At 41.2% G+C, this 27,503-nt stretch overlaps 1 protein-coding gene across 1 annotated transcript in view; it reads right to left on the reverse strand.

Annotated features, from left to right (window-relative positions):
• Nucleotides 1–27,503, reverse strand: part of GRIN3A (glutamate ionotropic receptor NMDA type subunit 3A) — a 72,435-nt gene that overhangs the window by 3,801 nt on the left and 41,131 nt on the right. Inside the window, exons 4-8 of the mRNA XM_059833969.1 lie at nt 17,053–17,198; nt 15,297–15,412; nt 12,808–12,959; nt 979–1,143; nt 136–209 (exon numbers count right to left, since the gene is read on the reverse strand). Coding sequence (XP_059689952.1) covers nt 136–209; nt 979–1,143; nt 12,808–12,959; nt 15,297–15,412; nt 17,053–17,198 — 653 coding nt within the window. The remainder of the gene's footprint in view (nt 1–135; nt 210–978; nt 1,144–12,807; nt 12,960–15,296; nt 15,413–17,052; nt 17,199–27,503) is intronic.

Below are 27,503 nucleotides of genomic sequence, written 5' to 3' on the forward strand. Positions count from 1 at the left end.
TTGTTTCTTTTTTTTTTATTTTGGCTCTATAATCTTTGGATTGTGTTAGATCCATAAGTAGATATCCAGACACAACATACTTAATTTCAAAGTAGTTTTTGTAGTTCGTGTTTTAAGGCATGTAGAACCTCCTACCTCTTTTCTACTGGTTTTGTCTTTGGCTGGCGTTTGTCCTCAATAAATGAACTGTTCAGAGCACGATGTAATCTCTAGAGGGAAAAGAAGAAAATAAATTAGTAAAAGCAAGATTAAGAATAGCTCCATAAATAGGTAAACAATTTGGGCTTTGTGTGATGGACTTGAGCATAAATTATTTTGCACGTTCACGGATAGAAGCAATGTCCGTGCTTTGTCATTACAACAGATTTATTTTCCCATAGTTTCCCAAGGAAGGGCAATGTGAAGCCTTGATAAATAGGTTGCACACAATCCTTGGTGTTAGAATTCCTCAGAAAAAAAGTGGATCTTGGCAAACTTCGTTATTTTCTAACAGATCTCTTTCACTGTGCTGCTTTAAAGCAATAGCTCTTCCTTTTTGTACCTTTTGCTGCAAAGTAACCTCTTCCTTTAGAGCAAACACCTAGTGCAATTTTCTTCCATTATTTTCCCTAGAATATTGAAGGAGGTTACCCAGCACTTCCTACATGCATCAAAAGTTTGGGAGCCTATAACAGTGGGATAAAATACTGGTTAGCCAGTTCAGGGTAACAACACTGTTGCTTCTGGTGTCCAAAAGAGTTGCAAGGTTACAAGTGCAAATGGAAAGGTCCCTTCTGTAGGCTTTGCAATTGTGAATATTTGAACCATTTCCTCTGTGCTTCTCATTTCATCATTAAGTAAGCCTCTTCAAATTCCAGAAGCTGCTGTCATACTTCAGATACCAATCATCAGAGCTCTTACAACCTTTTACACCTTGTTCTTGTCCAGGCTTTCTTAATCAGCCATACGACCTTCACAGAGTTACTTCTGAATACGTACCTGACTTGTATGAAGCCAGTACTTCATCTTGGATTTCTTCTTGATTCGTGGCAGGACCAGTCTGTACACGATGTGTTCCCCAATGGTAGTAAGAATGGACAAGCCAAACCCAATGCACAACATCACAAAGAGCCCAGAAAAATGCTTGATGCCCATTTGCAGCGTCTGTGAATAAAATCAAAAGGGGAAGTTAATGAAGTAGGCTGTTAGCATATTTTAACAGATGCTTCTGTTTTCTCATTTGGAAATACGGTCTGACTGAATACACAGTGGGTGAAATACTGCAGAATAGTCTGGATACTGTTCACAACAAAGCGTTTCTGTGCTGCAGAAAGCTCGGTGTTCAGTGAAAGCAAAGGACCTGTCATGGGAATGAGAATCAGTCAAAGACCAGGGAATTTTTTTTCGGCGTGCTGTTTCCCTAATGAGATTAAGTGTTAAACACGTACGAGAATTGAGTATTTGTGGTGGCTTTGCATTTGTAAAAGCAAATACTGCTTGACAGAATACAGTCAATGACCTGTAGAGCAAGTCCTTCATCAGCAGTGAGCTAAGACCAACTGTTCATATTTTCTGGGAATTGATCATTAACTTCCCCTTTTTGTGCTTTACCCTTGATGGAAGGTCATGGAGAAAATGTTTTGAAGTAGTAGCACAAACATGGCACCTCTCCACTCCTTACATTAACAGGACTGAAATTGTGTTTGTTAGGAATCCTGACTGCAATTATGAAAAACAGGAACACTCTCACATTCTTCTGCTGACCAACCCTTTTCATGTAGGGTAGGAAGCCTTTAATTACTTTGAGACTTACTGACATTAATCATGTTTGAAGACCAAGAAACCATGTGCAGCAGCAATCTGTACCACAAAGACCTGACCCAAAATGAGTGGGTCAGGTTTGCATGTTATGTATAATCTTAGTACCTTTATCCTCATGCCTCCATAACTCAATTCTGAGTTTATCAATAACTAAAAACTCTTGCTAATAATTACTGCCCACAGACTACTTTGAAAATATTTCCAAGAATACAAGTTCTACTTGTGCCTTTCAATTACAGAATGTTATTCCCCATGTCAGAAAAACAAGGAACAGAAAATTGCTTGGGTAGGGTTGTGTGTCAGGAGATGGTATCTGGGATGCTATCACCCTGGATAACTGCCCTGTGTGTTCCTTCAGTTTGTTGTTAGTTTGGTGGGTGGGTGGTGGTAGGGATTGTGCTTTGGTATGACTATAGCTTTGTACTCCAGAAAATAAACTGGGTTTAGTTGAAAGATAAATCACAATGTTTGAAAAGTCTTGTTATGAGGTCATTTTAAGCCAAAGAGTTGATTAGTGATGAGTCCATTGAAGTTGAAGGCTTGGAAGTCCCTTTGTGTAGTTTTGTTGGGTGATTGTGAGCAGTATTTCTCTCTTCTGGTTTTCATATTTGATTTCTGTTCTTTAAAACACAATGATATGAGGTAGCACATCACAGATTTTTAACAAGAACAGAGCTTCAGCAATCTAGAAGAGTTACAGCTTCTGAATGTGGCACTGGCAATGAGCTCTTACTTTGGGGGTTCTCTGCCAAAATCAATCTGCTTGCCCCAAAGCACACTGAGCAGAATTTTTGGGAAGAGAATTTCTGTACCAGTGAATAAACACTTCAAGGGTGTTGAAGGGTGTAATGGGGCTGTAAAAGCAATTTGTAAAGAAACTTACTGCAACCTGGAAAGGAAAATGGAAAACCACAATAGAGTGATTCTGGGGTAGAAGGGTGTCAGAGTCTTGGCACAAGGGTTTTCTGATGCTGAGAGTGCATCAGTTCAACCTAAAAGCAAAACTTCCCTCTCAGCATTGGAATTTCTTGTTAGCAAGAGCCTTTTGTCCCATGCTTTGTCCTTCCAGTTAGGGGAACAGGAGGATGACACAAAAATGACTGGTGGTAAAACCAGTGTTTGACGGGAGGTCTGTGTTACGTGGCCTGTTTCTTTTAATTAGCAGTGAAGCCCAACTTTTAGCCCAGGTAGCATAAAAGCAGAATGAGGCCCCATGCCTGACATTTTTCTCAGAGGTCTTTAGAGCCAAGACCTCAATATGGCTTATCTCTGAATTCTGCATATATAAGTATCTGTAGGAAGCAAAAAGACTGCTATCCATACTAGCTGAACATACAGGTTAAATGTGCTTTTGCTAATTGTCCAAGAAGCATTAACGCAAATCACTTGCTTTCCAAAAAGAACGTTCAAGGGCAAGTATGAAACAATTTCCTTAGAGATACAGAGTTAACAGTAAATATAAGAATAAATTGAATGAGAAATAGAATAAAAAGGTATAATTTGCTCATTCATCTGAAGAACACACCTATATATATATATATATATGTTCCCAGGCTACTGCTGTTTTGTGTCATACATCGTAACAGTCTACGGGTGGGCATTGCCTTAAACTCCCTTGGTGGCAGGAACTAGCGAATCAGCTGGGTGAAGGTCCTTTTGCTTAGCTACTTCAGAAGTAATGTAGAAGTCCCCAAAGGCAGGGGAGATCAGTAAGGAGCCCTGATCTGCTAGTGTCAGGTTGCTGTATGGTAGGGAACATTTATATTGCTCTGAGAACGGGAACTAGGTTTAATGGAATATGATAAAAATCTAGCTGTTCAAAATAGTCATAAAAAATGAGACACAGTGGCAATTCCATTGGGGATTCCTGCATGTGCGAGATGTCTCCTCCAGCCTGCGGTCGGTGTTGGATGCCACTCCAGTACTGCTGCAGAGAGAACACCTGGCCAGCTCCTTACATGAAAAATAACTCCCTTGTCTTCAGTAAAGCTGCTCTGATTTATGCTGATGAGGGTCTGGCTCACTGTCCTGTCAGCTCTGCAGAATAGTTTTCTACCTTCTCTGGAAACAGGTGAAAGAAATTCCAGCACTGGCATCTCAGATGCATTTTTCACATGTAATGGATAGCTTTTGAAATTGTCCCAAACAAGACATCTTTTCCTAGGAAAGGAAATGCCAAACCAAAGCATCAATAATATTTCATCTAGCAATAAAGAAGATAACGCATTGAAAGAGCTGCCTGATAAAGGCTGCACAGTAGAGGGAAATTTTTGAGACTAAATTAAGTGGGGAAACAAGGTAGGGGAGAAATAATTAGCAGTGTCTCTTGCAGTGTATGGAGTGATTATTTATAGCAATATCAGCACATTTACATACCATTGTAAAAAGGCAATTTGTCAGCTGCTCATAATTACTGTAGACACACACATGCTCAGTAATAAAGGAAACCAACTAATAGAGGCACCTCTCATTTTCATAGCTTCATGCTGATCAGTCTCAGAGCAGCAGCTCTACTATATTATTTTGTAGTTTGTGTCTATATTTGTAGGTGCATGTATAGAATATATTTGGAAAGAGCAGCAATAAACTGGATTTTCTGTATCACTGCTTTCTTCTCTGCTGAAGTGGTAGGGGTCAGGAGCATGTGTGTGTTAGGTCTTTGCTGGCAATAGAAAACCAACTGATGACTTTCTCTACTGTAATGTTTTCTTTTCTTTCTTTTTTTTTTTTTCTTCTTGTTTTCCTTTTTAATAAGGAGTAAAAGCCCATAATGTGGTGTATTCTCTATTAACACAGGATAAAAATACAGTCCTTGCTCCAACTTTGTAATCATAAATTCAGGAGGTAGCTCCCTGCGTTTTAGGAGAAGGCCATGTGGTGCCCATGTGGTGGTTCTGATGCAATAAGCAACCATAGTTAACCCTGTGATGATTACAGCTACTGGGTGCTAAGCTCTACACTGGCAACAGCCTCTAAGTTATCTGCCACTTGCAAATTGGAAAATTGGCAATTTCTGACAACCAACAAATACAAAACCAGAAGTGGAGGTACCTGCATTTTTCATATATCCTTGGAGAGACTTTTCTGATTTATCAACCCATATCCGCAATTCCTACCTGAACATTTCCTGCCATCTCCTCTGTAGTTACATGCTTTTAATTTGAGCCTTGAAAAGGAAGAAGGAGATGCAGAGAAGAAAGTTTGATATTTGCGTTCTCTGTGAAGGGGGGAGCAGAGACAAAAAACAGCACTCAGTGATTTCATTATTGGATTTCATGGGCAAAACTCCTGCTTTACTCGTTACTACAAGAGATTGTAAATGCTTTACTCTCCCTGGTTGTACTGAGAGCAGCGAATAAGCCATCAAATACACCTATGGTCCAGCTTTGACTAATTAGAAGCCTCTAGAGATTTTTGTGGATACTTTGCAGGTTGACAGCACAGCACAGGTATTGGTGCTGCACACTGCTGAACCCAAACACTAGACAGGGGTATCATGTGTGTATTAGCTACAATAATAAGCTATCCTTTTTATAGCATTTTTCCCTCAAAGATTTTAAAAAGCTTTGCTGAGATCAGGAAGTTAAATTTTGTAGCACCTCTGTGAAGAAGGAATTACTTCCAGCTTTACTAGGGATAAATGGATATGAAGGGCAGATTTCTAAACTCATTTGATCATCTCAGTAGGTTTTCAAAATCTGACTGATGCTGATGCTTGTATTTAGGTAACTAAATAGTATTAAAACCTCTCCCTGTCTCCAGATCATGGCACTTCTTGTAGCTGCAGAGACCGTTATCTATTTATTTATTATTCATCCTTATGGCTTTCTGTGCTCTCAAAGAAGTGGCAGCATTGAAGTAGTATATATTTAATCTCTTTGGGGAGATTATCCTTAGCAAAGACCAGTGACCGTGGCTTTAGGGTTTCAAGTGCCAAATTTTAAGATACTGCAAATCACTGTCTCGCATTAGCAAGACAAGTTCCTTTCCCCTCTTGCTGTGAAGAGTTTTGCACAGATCTTGAAAAATACTTCCTTTTGTAATAAATCTTTTTCTTCTCTTGACACCCGCACTGCACCAGAGACAAGCACATAAACCACAGCTTCAGGGTAATGGCTAGAAAACTGTGAGTTGTCAGGTGATTGGTATAATGAAAAAGGAAACTAACTGTTGACCTTTACAGAGACTAAGCAAAACTCAGAGCAGAAAGGCACAATTTGCTGGATGACAACTGGATAAAATCACGTCAAGACGAATGAGGCACTGTCTGATTGTGCATTCTGGGTGATGCCGAGGCCAAAGATCACCAATTCAGGCACAAGCCATGGCAGGTCAAGTTCGAGCAAGTTCCTTCAAAGACTCCAGAGAAGAGCCGTCAGTGGATCCCAGAAAAGAAGAGAGGATGAAAGGACTATGTCTTCACTGTGTGCCTGTCCTGGATCAGATGGAAGCCCATGGTCAATGACCGATCCCCACCATTAGCAGCATGGACCTCTCCCTCAGGCACCATCAGGAGGTGCGCAGCGCTGTGCCTTCCCCAGCGTCACCACCTGTGCAAAGTGGTGGGTCTGCAGTAATGGGGTCAGTTTGGGCTGGTGTCGTTTGCGTGCTTGCATGTATTGTTATTGTAAATGTCAGGTTAGATACTGTTTATGTGAACCATCAGTAAGTTGTTGGTATTAATAGTTGGGATACTGTTATGTAACAATATATAGGTTTTTTATTCCATGTATTGGTTGTTATCTGATTGAACTGCCAGTTCTATGTGCAAATCAGTCTCTAAATTCTAGAGCTTCAGTTGTCCTGTGACAATTGTGAATGGAGAATATACAAGCCTTTCAAGGGAAATAAAAGAAACAGTTTCAACAGTAACATTTTTAAAATACAGCTTAAAAGCTATGAAACAGTCTGTACGCATAGTTAGCTTTTTCCAAAGCCTGACTACTCCCTGGATCAGGAGGGGCTCTTCTCTTTCATATTGTCTTCAGAAACTGTGGTGTGCCAACTCATCTCCTCGGCACCCTGCCCTGATCATTACTGCCTGGTCTGAACAGTCAAAACCACTGCTAATTGACAGGCAGCTTGCCTGTTCAGGCTATCCACCCTGCCTGCTGTCATAGTGGCTTAGTGCTGTAGCTGTTTCAGTACCATGAGCAGAAAGTTGCAAAGCTGCCAATTCACTGTATTTTGGTTCCAAAAATACTACAGAATGAAGGAATTTGCAGTCTCTCCTGAGCTTGGGTGGAGCTAATGTGCTGGAGGGCAAAGTCCTAGGAGCCTGGCTCCTGCTGTAGTGGCATTAATGACAATAACAGTATCACAGAATCAGAATCACAGAATCACTACGGTTGGAAAAGACTTGTAGGATCATCAAGCCCAGCCATCAACCAACACCACCACGCCCACTAAACCATGTCCCACAATGCCATGTCCACACATTCCTTGAACACCTCCAGGGATGGTGACTCCACCACCTCCCTGGGCAGCCTGTTCCAGTGTTTCATCACTCTCTCAGTAAAGAAATTTTTCCTAATCTCCAGCCTGAACCTCCCCTGGCGCAACTTGAGGCCATTTCCTCTTGTCCTGTCACTAATCACTTGGGAGAAGAGACCAACACCCACCTCTCTGCAACCTCCTTTCAGTAGATGCAGAGAGCAGTAAGGTCTCCCCTCAGCCTCCTCTTCTCCAGACTGAACAACCCCAGTTCCCTCAGTCACTCCTCATAAGACCTGTGCTCCAGACCCCTCACCAGCTTCGTCGCCCTTCTCTGGACACGCTCCAGCACCTCAATGTCCTTCTTGTAGTGAGGGGCCCAAAACTGAACACAGCATTCGAGGTGCGGCCTCACCAGCGCCGAGTAGAGGGGCACGATCACCTCCCTGCTCCTGCTGGCCACACTGTTTGTGATACAGGCCAGGATGCCGTTGGCCTTCTTGGCCACCTGGGCACACTGCTGGCTTACATTCAGCCGGCTGTCAACCAACACCCCCAGGTCCTTTTCTGCAGGGCAGCTTTCCAGCCACTCGTCCCCAAGCCTGTAGCGTTGCATGGGGTTGTTGTGACCCAAGTGCAGGACCCGGCACTTGGCCTTGTTGAACCTCATACAATTGGCCTCAGCAAGGGGGATGAAAGACTGAGTGTATTGTATGCAAATTGAAAATGAATGACACTGATTATGTCCAGATGTAATATGTGCAAATATAACTCTGCCAACCCCCCTTCCCTCCTGCACTATGCTCTGCTCAGAGTAGGGACTCTAGCAAATTTACAACAAAGAAATTCCTCTAAGACTGGAATATGACAATTTTAAATCAAGAGTACTCAGGCAATATTGCTAGTGACTAGCAATCCGTGTGAACAGCCACTGCTACCAGCAATTACCTGTGGTAGAGAGGGTAAGATGCAATTCACTGCAGCAAATCATTCCAAGTTTGAGTTAGCTGCAACCCCTATGAATGACACAATAGGTGCCGGACAGAGTAAAATGTCGGGCAAGTGCTTTTGCTGAAGAGGTTCATACAAAACAGAGGAGTCAAGCCCTTCTGACTTCTGCACTTTCACATTCATCTTTATTTGGTTTCTCAGCTTGAGGAGTCACTGCAAATTTTCCAGCCCCAGTCTGGATCATGCCTTTCCAAGACAACCTTGTTTTGAAATGCAATTTAGAATGAGCAAAGTGCTGCCAGATAGAGAGAGATGGAAAGAGCTTCCAGTGAGTTCTGCCACAGGAAATATAATTTCCCAGTGTAAAAGAAAAAAATGATGAGTAGGAAGATGAATCTCAAAACAAATCTAAAGAAAAATTAACCTTGTTGGGCAGGAGTGGCAGGTGTTAAAATCAGGTACAGCCTGAAGAGGTAATGACGAAAAAGGAAGATGGATATTCACGCATTTAAAGGCTATACTGATCAGTATTTCACCTACGTATATTCCCATTTTTGGGTCATTACTCTTGGTTCACAGGTGCAGTGTGTCACAGACCAGATTTATCAAAAAGATACGGAAAAATAAAAAGCCTTACTCTAGCTATGAAAAGGCAATTGCTGGGTCTTAATTTGGTATATAATCTGTGTGAATGACTACCCACTTAGAAGCTGAGACTTTTTAAAAAATGAATTATCTGCTTCTGCCTTGAACGTTGTCTACACTTCAGTGAATCTGTTGAAAGTTACTGTGACTGATGGCATGGAATTAAATAATGGAGATTTCTGGACTGTACAGGAGTAAAGGATACAAACTGACATAGAGATAAGACCAGGAATAATTTCCGTGCTTCTTGACATAATGATGGGGAAGCTATGCTTTAGAGAGTGTCCGCTGCTTGGCGGACAGTTCAGTAAATTTGTCCCGGCTGTGAAATTGCCAGTTCTAAAATCTGCAAGTTCTTGGGCAAAAGGAGTGCATGAAGAGGAGGGGATGCTCATGGGAGATGCGGTAGAAATAGAAGAGTTCAGGAAAAGGAAGGTCCGGCCTTGGCAGAGCTTACCCCACAATGGCACAGGATTACAAGTGGTCTTTCGTTTCTGCTCACTCTTTCTGATTGCATAAGGCCTTTGGGTACATGAGGATTTGTTCAAAGACAAAGTCTCTGAGTGACTTTTTAGAGTCCTTCTGTTCAGTCACCTGAACCAGCTTGTTAGACCTTGGCCTCTGAAGAAAAACTCAGTTTTGCATATTGGGTTAGTACAATCGAAGATCAAGTAAGATCTGCCCCAGAGCAGCTAGACCTGCCTTCCTTTCTGGCCATCACGTGGAGGTTACACTCAAAAGACTGAATTACTTTAAAGCACAGCATGTCTTCCAGCTGTGACCTCATGCTTAAAACCTCCCTTAAAACCCCATGCTTAAAACCTATTCAACATTGAGAAAAAAGGAAGTCCATTGGACTATTCATGTGACAGAATAAGAATTTTCTTTTCAGACTGGAGCAGCTTTTTTCCCACCTCTTCCCCCCTTGTTGGCAGGCCTTGAGGAATCTTTGAGTACTTAAACCATGTCATTGTTTTTTCATGCCATGAACACAGGGAATTTGAAGGCTTACCTGGAAACCAGTATTGCATCACTGAACATGAAGGAGTTAATGAAAATCTAGGGAAGCAAAAGAACTGGATTTGCCTCAGAGATAATGTACTAGCAATAGCTGTGCAGGAAAATGGTATGGCCCTTCCTCGTATTTTTTAAATTGCAAAGGGCTTTTGGAAGAGTAACTGTAAAAATGACATGCTGCCTATCAGACTTTTTTCTCTCCAGTTTGAATGCAAGGTTTATTCTATCTTTGCTCATCTTTGCTTTTCTTTACAAAAAGACAAATCCAATTGGTTTTACAATATGCCTTGTGCAGTTTGTGCAGCTAGGGCTTATTTTCTCTATTACTGTATTTACTATGGCAGAGAAAAAGTTCCTGTTTCTAGAGACAGTCTTGAGATCCTAAGGCTTAAAGCAGTGGTCTCTCAACTTTTTTTGATCGTGCACCTCTATCAGTAATTTTTTGAGCATGCACCCCCATATATGTGTATTTATTTGTAATTTTTTTAATAAATATATGTGTATTACTGAACTGCTAATATTTTCTTCCTGCAACCCAGTGGATCATCTCACGCACCCCCAAGGGCTGTATGCACCCCACTGTAGAGATCACTGGCTTAAAGGAGCAAATACATATTCTGGGAGAAAACCAGTACTAAATAAAACCATATTTTTTAACTGGAAGATGTTTAGAATTGATTCTGTGTCTTAGCTATTTCTCTAGGAATACAAAGAATACAGCCCTGGATACAGCTACTGGAGTAAGATTCTCATGATCAGAGGAAGCTCCTTATGTCTAATCACTGGGGAATTACTAAGAAGGTACGTTTGTCTCTGCTATAAGAGTTTTCAGTTTTAAGACAATTGTAGTAATTAATACCATTACCATCTGGTAGTTTTCCTGAGTTTTAATTCAAAAGATTGTGTTAAAATGTAGAGTAACAAGAGGTCATTGAATGAAGTGCTTGTCAGGAACAGATATGTCAGCTACATTAAAAAGAAAATTCCCCAGATACCTGTCTTGTTGGATGATAATGTAATTTTCAGATAAGCTAGATCAGAAATAGCAGTGAATACACACTTTTGTTTAAATGTGCTTTCTTGTGTTGAATTAATCAAACAAAAAAAAATTGAATTGAACAAGTTGAATAAAAATAAATTGAATTTTCTTCTATGAATGTCTGATGTTAAAATATAATTTATTTCACACTGACACAATCTTAATGAAAAAGTTAAAAATATAATAAAAGATGCAGAAATACCTGAACAATCTACGTATTAAAGCAGTCAAATGAAGTTTCTCTTTGTCTCTAAAAATGCAGTTTTTCTAGTGATTTAGTCAGCAGTGAGAGGTTTGCAAAGAGGCTCAGGTGACCACTGAAGGGCAGGAGTCAGAGCCCTAGGAAACTGGACTTCTTTTTTAGGGGAGAATGGCCATGGTTTGATATTTGGCTGAATGGTCTGAGGAGGGGATATCATAATTTTAGCTATGTGTTTTGTACCAGTGAGAACACATAACCTACATCTTTTGGAGCACCTTGAGCTAAAAGTGTATGCTCTAGGCTTCAGGCATGCTGGATCTTTTGATTCCTCAGTATTTTATCTTTTTTAACTTGACAGTCTAGGGAACTTCACAAAGAACTGCTGTTCCATTCAGAGGAGTCTTTTTCTCATAAATAATGGCATACATCTTCAGCTGCCATAAGCTGGCATAGCTCGTCTGATTTGGTACCAGGACGTAAACCCATGGAGATTTGCTTGCATTTCCTGTAGTTCTACTTGGACGTGAGAACTGCTTCTCTTCTGTTCTTAACACAGTATCTTAGCGGACCATTTCTATGCTGAAGTCCTATCGTTGGTAAAAGTAGCTGTCACCCATGTTAGAGAGTGGTCAGGGTTATATTAGAAATGTGGGATGTACTAAATTCTCACTCTCTCTGCTTCTTTTGCTCTTGTTGTTCTCTGTTAGCTATTTTAGCTATCGTTCCTGTGTGAGATGGTCCAGAATCACTGACAGATCCTGTAGATGGTGATACACATAATTGAGTGGAATCAGATAGATTTGTTGCACAGTGTGCCAGATCACTTTTTTTAATGCTACGTTACTGTCGTGGTTTAAGCCCAGCTGGCAACTAAGCACCACACAGCCGCTCACTCACTCCCCCCAGGTGGGGTGGGGGAGAGAATCAGAAGAGTAAAGGTGAGAAAACTCGTGGGCTGAGATAAAAACAGTTTAATAGGTAGAGCAAAAAAACACTGCGCGGAGAAGCAAAGCAAAAGAAGGAATTCATTCACCACTTCCCATCGGCAGGCAGGTGTTCAGCTATCTGCAGGGAAGCAGGGCTCTATCATACGTAACGGTTGCTCGGGAAGACAAACGCCATTACTCCGAATGTCCCCACCTTCCTTCTTCCTCCCCCGGCTTTATATACTGAACACGATGTCATATGGTCTGGAATATCCCTTTGGTCAGTTGGGGTCAGCTGTCCCGGCTGTGTCCCCTCCCAACTTCCTGTGCACCCCCAGCCCACTCACTGGTGGGGCAGTGTGAGAAGCAGAAAAGGCCTTGGTGCTGTGTGAGCCCTGCTCAGCAGTAACTAAAACATCCCTGCTTTATCAACACTGTTTCCAGCACAAATCCAAAACACAGCCCCACACAATCCAAAACACAGCCCCATACTAGCTGCTATGAAGAAAGTTAACCCCATCCCAGCCAAAACCAGCACAGTTACATGCCCCGTTTGTCTCCAGAAGTGCTCTCTGATGGGTGCTCTGCATGCCTAACTTAGCAGCACAGTCTTGCAGATGTTTTTCTTGTGCTCAGATCTGAACACTGCTGGGCTTAGCATCTCTTGCTCCTGAAGCCTAATGCTTCCCTTCAGCTGCAGCCCATCTCTGTATGTCTACTGCACATTGTGAATGAGGGGAAATAATTGGCAACTTGAGCAAATCCCATTTACATGACACAAATTCATCGCTTACCTCCGTGACAGCAAAGCTTCTTTTCCCACACGGAACAACCTTGTACCATTTGTCGTGCAGAACATCCATGAAACCGTGGGACTTGTACTGGCTTATCAGTTCAGAGATGTTTGAGGTTAATGGAGAGTTTGGGGGAAGACCAATGCCATATCCTAGAAGGAAAAACAGTACAATCATCTCTCTCTTACTTGTTTGCTTTTTGGTAAAGTACATTCATTTCAGCTATCAACTACCAGTGTGGCAGATCAAGCTGTCATTCGGTTTCAGCAAGCCAGTTCAAACCTGGATGCTGGCTTACTGTGGACTGAGAATGCTGAGATGAGACTTTTAGCTGTGCAAAATAAAGTAGCCTAATAAAAACAAGATATGCTCATTCAAAATTATTAAGGCCACAAAAGTAATATGTAAAATTTGAGGTTCAAAATCTTAAGATGGAGGTACAGATGGGTGACTAAATCTGCGTTATCTCTAGAAACACAGCCTTTTGCATGCCCTTGCCATGGGATCTTCTTTTTTACCTTGTTTTATCAGTGCAAAAGGGCCTTAATGTCAAGTAGACCATTCTGTGATCCCTTTACATTGTTAGAGCAGTGCATGTGACTGTGGTGTCAGATGTGACATTTTCTATTCTTGCTATGTATTTTCTGATGAGAAACTGTATGTATGTAAATGTATAAGGGAGCAGTCTGTATTGTCACACAGCAATTTAAAGCCCAGGGGCTATGCTTTCCATTTGTGCAGTTCTGCTCTGGCAGTGACATGGACCTTCAGACAGTAATACAGGTTTTAGCCACTGTGTTGTCTTTTACCACTTTAAAGTGCTGGTAAAGGACTTACTGTAAGTGAAAATGGATTCAGTAACTCTAGATATGGTCTTTCAATTTGCAGAATCTGGGTTTTGACTTTAGAAAAACAAATACAATGCATGCCTGGAAGACATGCAGTTGCATGCAGAGATGTCCTGCCAATTGCCTGCAGAGATTCCTTTCTAGTCCACTATGGATTTTTTTTTTCAGTTCAGAATTCAGAATTTCAGACTGTCTCCTTTAAAAAAAAAACAACACAGGAAGAAACAAAAAACCCCCCATAAATGTACATAAGTGGTAAATTTGCCATCCCGTTGTTTCACTTTTCAATGATGCAGAGTGATATGGTGATATGAGTACCTACAATGCAGTAGTTTCCCTTGCTCCTGATTTTTGTACATTGTGCCTCTATTTCCACCTGAATATATTTGGTAACATTGAAGGAATGGTTTCGGAGAAGGCATAGCTAGGGTTCATTAATATTTTCAGCATATTCAAGCATTTCACAATTGAGTGCTATGAAGTTGAGTTATGTAAAAAGTATAGTCTGGGGTTTATTCGTTTTTTCTGCATTGAAATTCGCTTTACTTGATTCAAAGTTGTGGAAGCTGATGGTTTACTTCAGTAGAGCTGACCTTTCTGAAATGGAAGATTTATCAGGTTACATGTGCATGGTGAAACATGCAGCTGCACACACACACACATCCTGCTACAGCCTGAACAGCTCTCTGCACATCTATCCTCCCTGATAACAAAAAGAAAAGAAGAAAATGGATTGCTTTCAAGTCTCTGGTGTGAATTCAAATGGGAGACGCTGATGAGGTATAGCAAAAAGGAGCTTTCTACAAAATGCCTAGTGCTGGTGACTTGTCACTGAAATGATTAAAATGCTCAGCTTCCCCTGGCCTTCATTTAGTATATTGCCTTCCTCAATCAGGTTTGAACATTTCTGAAGGAGGTTGTTTTAATGTTCGATGGGAGTGGCCAGAGTGATTGCCCTTGGAGGGGAGGAAAGAGGGAACTTCAATGATTTTCATTGGCCATCTATCACAAAAGTGATTCCTGAAGTCTAATAGCTGCTAATATGCTCACCCATGCTGGAAGCAGCTTCAGACAAGCCTTGCTTCCAGGCTGCCTTCCGCTCTGTCCTTGCTAATACACCAGGGCTGCAGGAGGCTGCGTACCAGTGCGTAGGTTCCCTTCTTTAGCTTCAATTAGCTACAGATTCAGCGGGAATCTTAAGTTGACCTTTAAAATGGGGACAGTATTTATCTGCTTCAGATGAGAGAGAAACTGTAGAACAGCATTTTGAACATCTTCCATTGAGTTTTTAACACGTGTAATGAAAGTGAGCCTACAAAAAGCAAACTGCATTTCAGGATCTACTTTATTTACTTGTGAGCAGTGAAATGGATGGTGCCTTCCACTTGTTTGGAGACCGACCATCTCAGCACTGAATAACTGTTATATAGAGAATGGCAACAGATGGTACAAGTGATCTGAAAGTTCAAAAACCACAAAAAAAGGGTGAAACTTTGGTTCTGCTTAATCCCGGAGAATTTTATCGGAATCTTCAAGTGGTCCACAGTTTCACCTGCGCACTTGCATTGAGAATACCAAATCACAATAACGCAAATGCCACACATGAGAAATAGACCAGTAGGTTGTAAAACTGATTATTACCTTCAATGGCAAAGGGTTTTCCAACAGTTAGAAGCTTGCAGTCAGCATCTATTGATACTTCATAATCTAAGAGTGCTTTATCCATGATGAATGCATCAAGTTTCTCTGGATCATGCCTGTATTCAACATCAAAGTCAGAAACAGAATCACTTCACAGTCTAAGACACAGTGATGCTCACTGAACATTTATCTATGCAGTTCTCTGGAAGATTACTGAATGAAAACAGAGACCAGGGACTGCTATTTTAAATGCAAAACTGATTTATATTTTGAAGAAAGGAATTGTGCATGAAATACAAACTTTGTGCATCTAGAGCAGGACAGCAGGGGTAGGACTTATTTTGCTCCCATGAAGTACTACTGATCTGAAAGATGAAAAATACTACAATATGTTAGACTTCAACTCAATTGAAAGGTAGCACAAAGTTTTATTGGAAAAAATAAAAAATTGCTAAAATACTAGTGCTGTCTTTGTTTCTCATTAGAGCAAAAATGCAGGAGGATGACTCATACAAAGGTGTTTCTCCTCCTTTCTCCTTGAATATGAGGTAAATTAATTTTCTTCACCCAGCTCAGATTTTCTCCATGTTCAGTCTTCATGAACACAGAGGATTGAATTTTACTAACATAGTCATCTATGAATAGCATGCTTGCATAAAATGATGGTATAAAAGAACAGTTGCAGTGCCTATTCTCATCTGATCCAGGGACTGCACCCTCCACTCTCGTCACTTTAAAGGTCTGGGTGTTCTCCTGATGTGAAGTTACATCACTTCATTGATTTAGATGGATTGATTCCAGTTTAACCCAAAGGAACTGCCATGTATCTTAGTTATCATTAGGATGGGTCTGGGAAAAATACGTAAACAGGAAACAACTTCTGGTGAAAAATCCTCAGGCCATCTGTTATGCAACTTCTATGTGCAAAATGAACGAATTATTTCAGGCTTGTTATCACCTTCCCTGTTTCACAGAATTACAGAATCACTAAGGTTGGAAAAGACCTGTAAGATCATCAAGTCCAACCATCAACCCAACACCACCATGCCCACTAAACCATGTCCCACAATGCCACGTCCACATGTTCCTTGAACACCTCCAGTGACGGTGACTCCACCACCTCCCTGGGCAGCCTGTTCCAGTGCTTCACCACTCTCTCAGTAAAGAAATTTTTCCTAATATCCTGTCAGAGTGAATCAATTGTGTGACCCCAGATTGTTAGGCACAAATGTCTCTGAAACACAGTGATGCCATGATTCCCTAAAGCAAGAAGATTTGGTGTTTATTACTTTTTAGCAGTCTAATGCTTCTTTTATTCATATGAATGATAAATGCTTTAAGGTTTCTCTCTGAGAACCTTCTTTCCTCCCAGCATGCTGAAGATGCTGAGGAACCTCATTCACAGCTTTTGCTTGGACTGTGATTTTTTTTTTTTTTGAATGTTTCTCACTGCCTGATGAAGGATTCCCAAGCACAGAAACCTGCCAGGATTTATGTTGCCCATGGTTGATAGCACCCTAGCAGTTAGTGTGAAGCACTGCTTGCCCTGGAAACCCTCCAACTGGTGCTACGCTATCTTGCTCTCCAAGTATCACTCCCTGCAGGTGATTACGTGCTTTCTTCTCTATATCTGCCACACTCCCTTCCATGACTGTTTTGTGGAATAAGAGACACTGAAAGTGAGAAACCCATCACGATCTCATTGCTGTGCATTCTGGTCAAGGAACCAGATCTGCTGTGGCATGCAGAGGCTCACTTTAGATATGCTACTCCATCTGGGGTTGCAGGGACATTGTACCGTCGCATGTACTCATGCATCTCTGGGAAGCTTTGCCTCACATAGTCTTCTGCGCTGCTTTCTCGCACGGTTCCAAACCGAAATCCTTGGGATGGGTGGTGGAGCTGAGGAGATGAAATTACAGATTAGCAGAGTCGTTTGCCTCCTTCACATCTGGTATCTTGGTTGTGTGTGTGAACAGTTTGTCAGAAATTCTCAGCATTCATAGACCTGCCTCTGATGTTTTCCTGCAGTCAGCTTTCCACATCACAGAAAACGTCTGAAAAGACTTACCAGGTGACTGATTAGCTTGTTTGTGTACCCTCAGGATTTTCTTCAAATGTGAAAAATATTTCCCTTGAGACATGCTGGACCCCCAAATCTAGGTGTTTAATTGTATTATTTATCTTTAAACCAGTCAGCGTTTCAGGCAGTGTGACAGGAAGCCTCTAGGCTTGCTAGGATCCACCTTCTGGGGCTCTGGGTAGCCAGCGAAGGACCCACAGTCTGGATTTGTTTTGGCAGAATGTCTTTTATTTACTCCTTAAGGATGACATTTAGTCTTCTGCAGAAGGGTAGTACCACCATTTCAGTTCTAGAAGCCTAGACGCCATACCACAAACTACTGCTGTCTTTGCTGCAATTCTCCACAGAGAAACTAAGGACTGAAGTGTTGTGGACACTAAAAAGTCTCCCCGCCCTGGCAGTGACAAGGAGGAAGAATACCCCTCAGTATAGCCCAAGCTGTAAGCTTGATCACCAGGCTATATACATAGAGACAATTTTTGCAGTTGTGTCCTTTCCTTTTCACAGCTGGCTCTACCTTCTGTATTAAAGCCCAGAGTAGTTTGGATGTTCACAAGTTTCACAGACCTCTGTTTCTGAAGTACTCTGTCTTTGGAGTTTAATGACTCATGGGGAAATTCTCAAATTGCAGTGGAGGTGTCAGGCAGTGTCCTCTACCACACTGAGCACTTCCTTGAGACAGCCGAGTGTTGCCGAGACCATACTAATTGGAAAGACTTCAGCACTGTACCAGCCTCTGAAAGATCAAACTTTCAGAGCACAGGAAGCCAAATAAAGCTAGGGCTGAAGTAGTTATGCTCTATTTGCTTCCCAGGAAGCTCATGGTCTCCACAGCAGCTTGCAAAGATGATCTCACCATGGCCATGCTCTGCTTTGCAAAGACCAAGCAAAGAGGCATTCTGCCAGTCCATCTGGCTCTCTGCGTTATCAACTATGTAAAACAGAGTTCAGGGCAACACAAAGCCATACAAAAGACCTTTCACACTCTTTTCTTCAGTGACCCCATGGATAAAAGAATATTCATAGCTTTTTTCAGAATAACAGGTAGGCTGTAAACACACAGTTTAATTAGATAGTTAAGTCTGAAAAGGAACAGAAAACGGTCTTTTGGATGGTATTTTGATGTCCTGGAAGCTATGAATATACTGTATTTCTGGTAATTTTTATTTGGAAAGTGGGCAGGTGCTTTCCACATTGTGCTCTGCTGATCTGGTCCCTGTGTTGCAAGCCAGGAATAAGACCTGTGGGTAAATGCAAAACTGAGGTGTTCTGGTCTGGATGATCACAGGACAAGCAATGCAGGGTGTGCCTCCATTTGGAGCTGGCCATAGTGTATGCTATGCCAGAAGGACTGTGGGTGCAGAGGGGATGTTCTTGCCTGGAAATGTGGAAGCAGCATTCAAGTGCCAGAAGACATAAACAACAAAGAGTGGGGCTGTGACAATACATCATGGAGACTTCCAGCACAATGCTGTCAACCCAAATCTAGGTGTAATCTCAAAACATTGAAGATGACTTGCTTGACGAATGAGCTTGGAGTGGGCTCCATGCACTCTAAGTCCCAAGAAGCTAGTCGCCACAGTCAGTACTATTTTTTGGGAGTTTATTTCTTGGCAGTTTCAGTGAAGAGACCAAAAGGCCACTGAGTCTCAACACTGAACCATACTGCCACCTTCCAAGTCAACTTAGGTGTTTGTTGTGATATTTTTGGCCCACCTAGTGATGCCAATTGCAGTGCAACATCTGATCTGCAGATAAAGACTGCTGATGCCTGTCTTCACTGGAAGGTATCCCTCACTCAGACTGTCACCAATGTCTACATCTAGCTAAATAAGCCTCTATGAGAAAGGCTAGTACAAAAGAGACAGTTCACTGCACCTCCATGCAATTTTCTGCCCCAATGCTTTGTTGAGGACTGTCCATGCTTTGCTTTGTGTTGGGCACATTGTCAAATTTCACCACAAATGATGACAACATTGGAATATGTATTAGATCAGAACTCCATCTGGCTTAATATCCTGTCTCTAGCAACACCATGTGTCTGGTGGGAAGTCTTGGAAAGCCTATGTAGGGAAGTTATGTAGTGATCCTTGGCAACCTATGCTCTTCCTGCTTCTGGTAATCTATCCTTTTTCTTAAGCATAATTATGCGTCTGCAACTTTGTATTTGATGACTCTTGACTCCTTTTATGAAGGATAAATCTTAATAGTGTTTTAATCATCTATGTCTTTTGGGACTTCTGTTTTCTTCTTACTGCTGCTTATTCACATGAGGAAAAGGTTTGCTTGCAGCTATATGAATAGTGGATTAACAACGCAAAATGCTGCCAAAAGCAGATAATGGACTACCTGCACTACCTTCACTGCTAATTACTAAGACTGATAAGTGTTACTTGCTTCAACAGAAGATAAAAACTTCAGGATGGAAACAACACTCATCAGTTGTAACTGCTGCTTTCTTCCTTTCTGTAGTCCTCTCCTGGGAAGGTTCTGTGAAAAGAGGGAAACCACAAATATCTGTGTCCCAACAGGATAGGTAAATGTCACAGTCTTCCTGTGAGTCTTGCCTTACTAGTTAACTTTTTTATATTTCTCTTTTCTGTTTCTTATGCTCTGTTTCTTCTGTGTTTCTTATATTTTAAGAGTCCTATGTTGAAAGAGTCTTTCTGTTTTCTTTAAACCAATAACAGAATCCTAATGCCTAGGGCTTCAGAGAAATCACAAACTCTGAAACATCACCATTTGAAGAATCACAATTTGAAGAATAAAGAATGGATAGTATTTTTTTTAACTGGTGATTTGGGGGAGATATTTACTTGCTTTTTTATCAGTAATAGCAAATATAAAAGCTGTCTTACTGAGAAGAAATAGCTGTTCAAATTACAGGCATTTCTAGTATGTGGAGACTACACTTCTGTGTATACTTTACTGTGTTTTTTCATTCAAACCTCAGTGTGAAAGGTGAATAACCATCACAAAGCAGGTAATGGGCACTAGGAACTGTTGACAATTTTTGTGTCTGTAGAGTACCCGGAGATTTGATGGTGATTCGAGTATGATTAAAAATATATGAATGCAATAGCTGCAGATCCTTTTCCAGACATGAGCTTTCATGGCACTCAGCTTAAATGACCTTACAAGGTCCCTCCAAAATCAGACATCTATGGCTGTAAGAAATGGAAAGAACAAGGTTTGTTTTGACCTAGAGAGAGGCTTTCACGGGACAATGAAGGCCCTGGTTGACAAATCATTCACAGGTTCAGGGCTGCGGAATGCCAAGACCAGAGGATCTTGCTGCATAGGTCAGGGATAGATGGTTCAGGAAGATGACCCACCTTTTGTGAAGACAGAGCTCTTGGGAGGAAGGACTAGGAAATGCTCCTGGGAATTGCAGGATGAAGGTGCAGGAGAAAGGCTAAAGAACTTTGGAAGTGAGTTTGCTTTCTGGAATTGGGGTACCAATGCTGTCCTTGTGACCTCTAAGGACAATATCTACTGTGGGATGCATGGGCAGTGCTGGTATTTCCAAGAACAAGTCTCACTGTTTAAGAAAACATACCATGGGTAAGAAAACAAACAAGGGGTAATGTTTTCTTACACTGTGTAAGAAAACAAGGGGTAATGTGAATGCCTCCAAGTGCTGAGGAGGTGAAATGGTTGTTGGGTCACTTGAGCACTGAGATAGGAAGGTCATGTAGTGTTTAAGGAAAGTCAAGAGCTCTACAGAACATCCAGCTTCTCTGACAGCGCCAGGAAAAGCTTTTGGACTTCTCAAGGTTTTCTGTACCTTGTATAGCATTGTGCTACTAGACAAATGATGTTTGTGCTGCTTACTGCCAAGCGCAAATACTGCAGCTACCAGTTTCCTTGGCTTGGCACCTTACTTCTTGGTTTCCGTCTTGTGTTGTTAAAACATCTGCTGAGTGGGAAGTGGAGAACTTGTTTTATTTGGGAAGATGTTGAGAAGAATTGGGCATGTGCATACATCTATAGCTTGGAGTGCCAATTATGCATGAAAATACCAATGTGATAAAACCACAGGAGCAGAAACAGGAAAATACAATCCTAAATGTCAGGGATTTTGCATTACTTGGCACATTCCAGTTTATGTAATTCAGTGCCATTGCATACAGTGCCATCAGCTAGGCTGAGAACACCTAGACTCAGACTTGAAAAGACTCAGGCATAGAAATATCCTACGCAAGTTGGGATTTAAAACTGAAAATGCATGAGATGCTGCCAGCAGTTAACCTTGACATACTCCGAAGTTAGGCTGTTGGGTTTTGAGGTCTTTCTAGCAGGTTCTGGCTTCTGCATGACCTTTCAGTGCTGCAAAGCTACAAGATCTGGCTCAAAGATTTTTCCCCCCTTGGTACCCTGGTTGTTATGACTACTATCATTCTGAGGTTTGCATCACACTTGGTTGTTGTGTATTTTTGCAGTGTGTAGGAAACCCAGGTGTTCAGAACATAAATACAGTGAAAAGATGGTCTCAGCTCCAAAAAAGCAGGCAATACAATGTTGTCTTCTGATCTGGTGGAGTTTGAGCTTGCTGGGAGATGTGAAGAGACAAGGAAGGTCTAAACAGAGCAACTGTTGGGAAGTGAAACTATGGCTATTTTCTAGAAGAAATGAACCCATAAATGACTGAAATCTAGGAAATGCTTTCCCAGTACTTGATCGATGGGGTGCACTAACTGCCTCACTGATTCAAGACTATTTTGTGCATGTTGACAGCTGGCTGGAGGAAAAATGCTTCAGGAACTCAATTTCTAATTGGCATCTCAAACCATTAAAATGATTTAATCATTCATTCAGTTACCCTCTCCTTTCCAAAATTCAACTCCATGAATTATTCTTTGAGTGATGTCAGAAAAGGGCAACCCAGTATACGATGGAGTGCGGTGCCATTGACTGCACCCTGCAGTGGCAGATGCAGAGTTAACATGGATGCAGCTTTTACCACCACCTACAATACTGCTTTTTAATTTTAATAGGGTATAGAATGGGGGAACATGGCTGAAAACACTTCCCTACCTTTTTCAACAACTTCTGAGGAAAAATTATTATGAAAAGGTTTCAGTAGCTCTGCCCCATGATACTGCTGGTTACCTAGTGTAACACCAAGTTTAGTGTTTAATGGTCATCTCATATATCAGTAGAATTGCTGTTAGTGCCAGCATGATCTCTGCCAGGGAACTGCTGCAGAGTCTTGAAAAAATGTTCAGTTTCAGTTGCTGGAGAGGTGTAGCATTAAGTAGTCTGCTCTACTGTGAAGAACTGACATGCTTTTAGAGATCTGCTGTTTTGCAATGAGTCTTCTGTCCTCGGTACATGAAGCAATAGCATTTTATCTTGCCTTATGCAACCAATCCATTTAAGTGGTCGTCTAGCTGCTCATAGATTTCTCATGATCCACTGATAAAAGAAATGCAATTGCTAGTGCTAAGCAAAGTTTTGGGGGAAAAAGAACAAAACAAACAAAATTTTAAAAACCCAAAAAATGCACAACTCTGTTCATGGGCTTTTCCCTACTTATCTGCAAGAGTTTTTGAAAACTAACTAGTGAATATTTATGGGGTGCAGAGGGAGATGAAAGAAAAGAAAATTATTCACAGTGAAGCACATGAATTTCAAATTTTAGCAGATGAAAATTCAGAGCTGAACTTCTGGAAGTGGAGGCTTTGTTCAGAAACTGTCCCATGTGTTCAGGCTTGGGAAGTGGAGATGTTCCCAGGGAGTCCAGGAGATGGTGTATGCAGAATATATCAGAAAGCTCACTTTCCCTTCTCTGTTGCAAAAAGTGTCAGTGGAGCTGATTCTTGGCTTGCCAGGATAATGTCATATTTTGTTAAAATCCTGTCACTTTGAATCCAACTCAGCTAGGTCATTAGTTGGCATAAATCTTTACAGCTGCATTCAAGTCAATAAGCAGTTTCAATCTAGAAACAAGTGCACAAGTCCAGTACTGACAGTTTATTCTCCTGCATTGCAACAAGACCATACTTGAAAAGAAATTGTGGCTTAGGTGTCTGTTTAAAAATATAAAGTCCCTGTATTGACACTCCCCATGTGAGTGCTAATAATTAATTATAAGATCTGCTCTACTCCTCTGTGTGCTGCAGAAGCTGTACGGCTAAGGGATGACACTGGGGACTCTGGTCCGTGGTAGCTAAGTTAATTTCTGAAAATTGCCCTGCTGATTGAGTTACTGGGCAGTGTCTTAGTACAAAAAGCTCCATAAGAATAGAACTCTGGTGAATATGAACTTAATGGTGTGTTTATCCCTGTTTCTTAATAGCACTTAAAGAGTTTTCCGGACAGAGGGATCTTTGAGCTGGAATTTATTCCGGGAAAGCTGAGAACTGTAAGATAGTAAGTGTAAATTATTGTAGGGAAAATGGATAGACTGAGGGAAAAAAAAGGGATGCAATTCCCAACAGGCAATAGGTCACTGTTTCCAGTTGTACTTCAGCAGCACAAAGCAGCCATAAAAATGCTCCAGACTGAGTCACTTCACTGACCATGTTCTTCTGCTTCCTACCTGTAAAATAGGGCTAATGCTGCTCTAAGGCAGGTGAAATAAAATTAGAAGCAAGGGAAGGAAAGCTGTTTGGCTGAATACATGCTCAAACTACCAAAGAGACGCAGGAGATTTCTGGTTAAGTAATCCCACTTGTCCTTCCATCCCGAGTCTCATGTCCGCAGATGAAAAGCTGTCACAGTTCTCTACAATCAGCTGAGGGCTGGAGGGGGAAACTTAATGTGACAGTAGCCTTAAGTGTAGGCAGCTTTCTTGCCTTCAAAACAATCATCTTTCAAATCCTTTTTCTTATAAATTTCTCCTGCGCCAGCTGTTGCTGGTTGATTAGGGCAACACTGTCAGTCCTCCTGCCCCCTTGCCATATGGCAATTGTCCCCCAGGTACCGGGGCTGAACACAATCCTCTGTGGTGACACTGTCTAAACTCGTAAGGCAAGGCTAATGCTCTGTGCTTTCCAGGAAAGGAACAGCAACGGTTTTGTGTTGCAAGTGGGTCACCAGTTACTAGGACAAAGAGGTTTCCAATTGCAGATCGTAGAACTGTCTACCAGTGCAGCCCTAATTTCTTATGTATTTGCTATTGGCTTTTGGGTCAAAAGCATCAAATGAAGGTAAATCAGAAGGAGTCCTTTGTTACTGACAGATCCAACACTGGAACTAAATGTTATTTTTTTCCTTCTTGGAATCAGTTTGGAACAGTGAAACATGTGTTATGCATGAAGTGTAGAAGAAAAATGACAGACTCATTTGGATGCCTTGACCCCTTGCACAGTGAAATATGAACAACAGTATTAGACTTCACCTGGTGTTCAGTCAATTCTTATTGTACTCGATGAAAACTACTTCTTTTCTAGAGGGCTTACCCCCTTGGCATTCCTGAAATCCAGGGGATCACTGCAGGAGCTGACTGAGGACTTCTATCACTAGGAAGGTGAGACAGGCTAGTATTCAGGTCTCTGTTTATATATCACAATGGATGTGACTTTTGTGAACAATAATAAGTATCCTCAATGCTGCTAAGTCAGCTGTATGATGCTCTTCCATCTGTCAGGCAATAACATCAACCTTTTATGCATCTTCTCTGTTCTGTGCTCTTCTTTGCCAGTTACTTCAGCAACATCTCGTATTTCTCTGCTTGCATTATTTCTTGCAAGGGTCTGAGCCCCATCTATGATGCAGTTGCTATTTCTGCTGGTGGTCTTGCTTCCCTTTTTTTTAAAAACGGCATGACATATAGATATACTGCAGCTTGACAGTAAGAAACTGACGTGAATACAGCTGGGAAAATGCTAAAACACATTAATTCCTTCTGGTGCTGAAAGAACAACCTTCATGACCTGCACCACACTGAATGAAGACAGCAGGACTTCCTACCTTTACATTCTTTGGACCAAACAATTAGCATGGTGAGGTGAAGAGTGGCCAAGACAGTAGGTGACAGTACAAGGTATTCTGTGTAGATGAAGACCTGGAGTAGTAGGTGTTAATATGCAAAGATACCAAAAAGATAATTGTTGGCAAAAAGGCATAAAAAAGCAGGTCTCGATGGGAAAGAAAACCTGATCTGGAGAACACTGCAGTGTATTGTCTGATAAACTGGATATCAGAATGATAAAAATCCAAACTAATGATGAGCCTCCAAAGCTGTAATTTTACAAGAAAGTTTTAATGAGGTGATGGGGAAGCTAAAGAAGTCAAGTATTCACCACCATAAATTGCATGGGAAAGCTAAAGAAGGCAAGATTTCACCTCCATAAATTGCACGTGTCTTTCATTCCTGTATGAGATCGCTCTGCAACACCTATTCTTTATTCTGACTGAAGTTTGAGACTTGATTTCTCCTTTGTCTGAGATTTTTTCACTTTGGTCTCTATGACACTTGAAGTCCTCTTGAGTTCAAATTCTTTCCTGACTCATTAATACTCACAAAAGGACCGTGTATTAATTAGCAGGCTGTGATGCTGTGAGTCATGACCTTCCTGTGTTCACTGACTTCCTGCACAGAAACATACGCTCTATAGGTTTTGCAGCCAACTTCTTTTAATGGTAAAAAGAAAAGAATCCTGCAGATACTAAATCCCATGGGAGCAGTAAGATTTCTGTTAACTCCACTGAGTTTGTTGCTTGGTTTTCTGCTATACAATTTAATGCATTTAATGTGTACTTAAATACATGATATTTCATTACTTATTCAATACATAGTAGTGCAAGTGGCGCTCCTTAGAATGATTCATCTTAGGTTGCTGCACTGAAAGACCATGGCAGTCTTTCAGAGCATTTTCTTCAGCATAATTCTTAAAAGACTTCCTTTTTTCAGGAAGAAAATTTATCAATAAACACACAACACTTATGGCCTCACTCTAAAGCTTGCTGAACTCGAGGGAAAACATCATTAAATGCAGGGGTATTTGAATCATGTCTCTAATGATGAAAAGGCCTATAAAGTGGCTGGACTTTTCCTTTTCTATGGTTTGGTATTGTTAAAGCTCATCTGCGGTTACTTGCCAGTTGGTGTTTCTGGGCTGTTTTAATATATGTAACAGGGTGTTTTTAACTGATATAATAATGGCCATAAGGCCTTTAAATTAACTGAGATTTTCATAAATCAGAAATGAGAGCTTGCACCCTCATGTTTTATATTTTAAATCTAGAAACAGAAATCTGGGTGATTGTACGTGTTGAATTCCTGAGTTAAAAAATCTCAAAAATATCTTGTCTGGATTAGTCAAAGTGCTTAGTTTTGTAATAAAAAGATGCACAGCTCCTAAGACCAAGTGTTCAGACAATAGATTGTAAGAGAAGCAAAGATTGCTGAGATCTAATCCTGAAGCACCCCAAGGCTATTGAAAGGATTTGCTGGATGGGGATTGTCAGAGTGATTACAGGTGTCTGCGGTGTATTCCTTGGGGCACCTACAGTGTTTGTGAGATATCAGTGCTGGCCCTGCTAGTACACCATCATGCACGATGGAGAGAAGTAGGTGCTTTCAAAGAATAGTTTGGGTGATCTTGTCCTGAAGTAAGTGTCTTCAACAGCAGCCCAAGGTAAAAGCATATTAGACTGAGTAAATGTTACGTAGTGTGTCCACTGCAAACACGTAAAGTTAGGTGAGATAACACAATGAAATTGCTGATGGTGGGATTCACAGGTGTAGCCCTTTTTGTTAAATGAATCTCAGTAGGTTCGATATTTTCTGCCAAAATACAATGTGGAAAGGAACCTTGCCATTGTCAAAGGGTGATTTTAAGGTAAAGTGATCCAGAGAAGTAAAAATATAACCACAGTAAATTAACAGGCATAGCTACTCAAGTGTATCCTAAAGATGGCAAAGAAAAGCTGACAGCTGTCACAGAAGTGACAATGGTTGGATAGAACCTGAAAAGCTCATTATATTGTTGAAAGAATGACACTTTTCGCAGAAAGAAAGGCCAGTCATCGGACCACCTTACGGAAAATCTGTCCAGATCCTCAGCTTCTGCTGTTGTATGCTTTCTTGTTGGCATGTTTGAAATGTTTCTTCTGTCTTCTGGGCTTCCACAATTATTTTGTCTCAGATAATCTGAACTACTCAAAATGCTCCT

Source organism: Gavia stellata, chromosome Z, assembly GCF_030936135.1.
Source record: "Gavia stellata isolate bGavSte3 chromosome Z, bGavSte3.hap2, whole genome shotgun sequence".
NCBI classification, from domain to species: domain Eukaryota; kingdom Metazoa; phylum Chordata; class Aves; order Gaviiformes; family Gaviidae; genus Gavia; species Gavia stellata.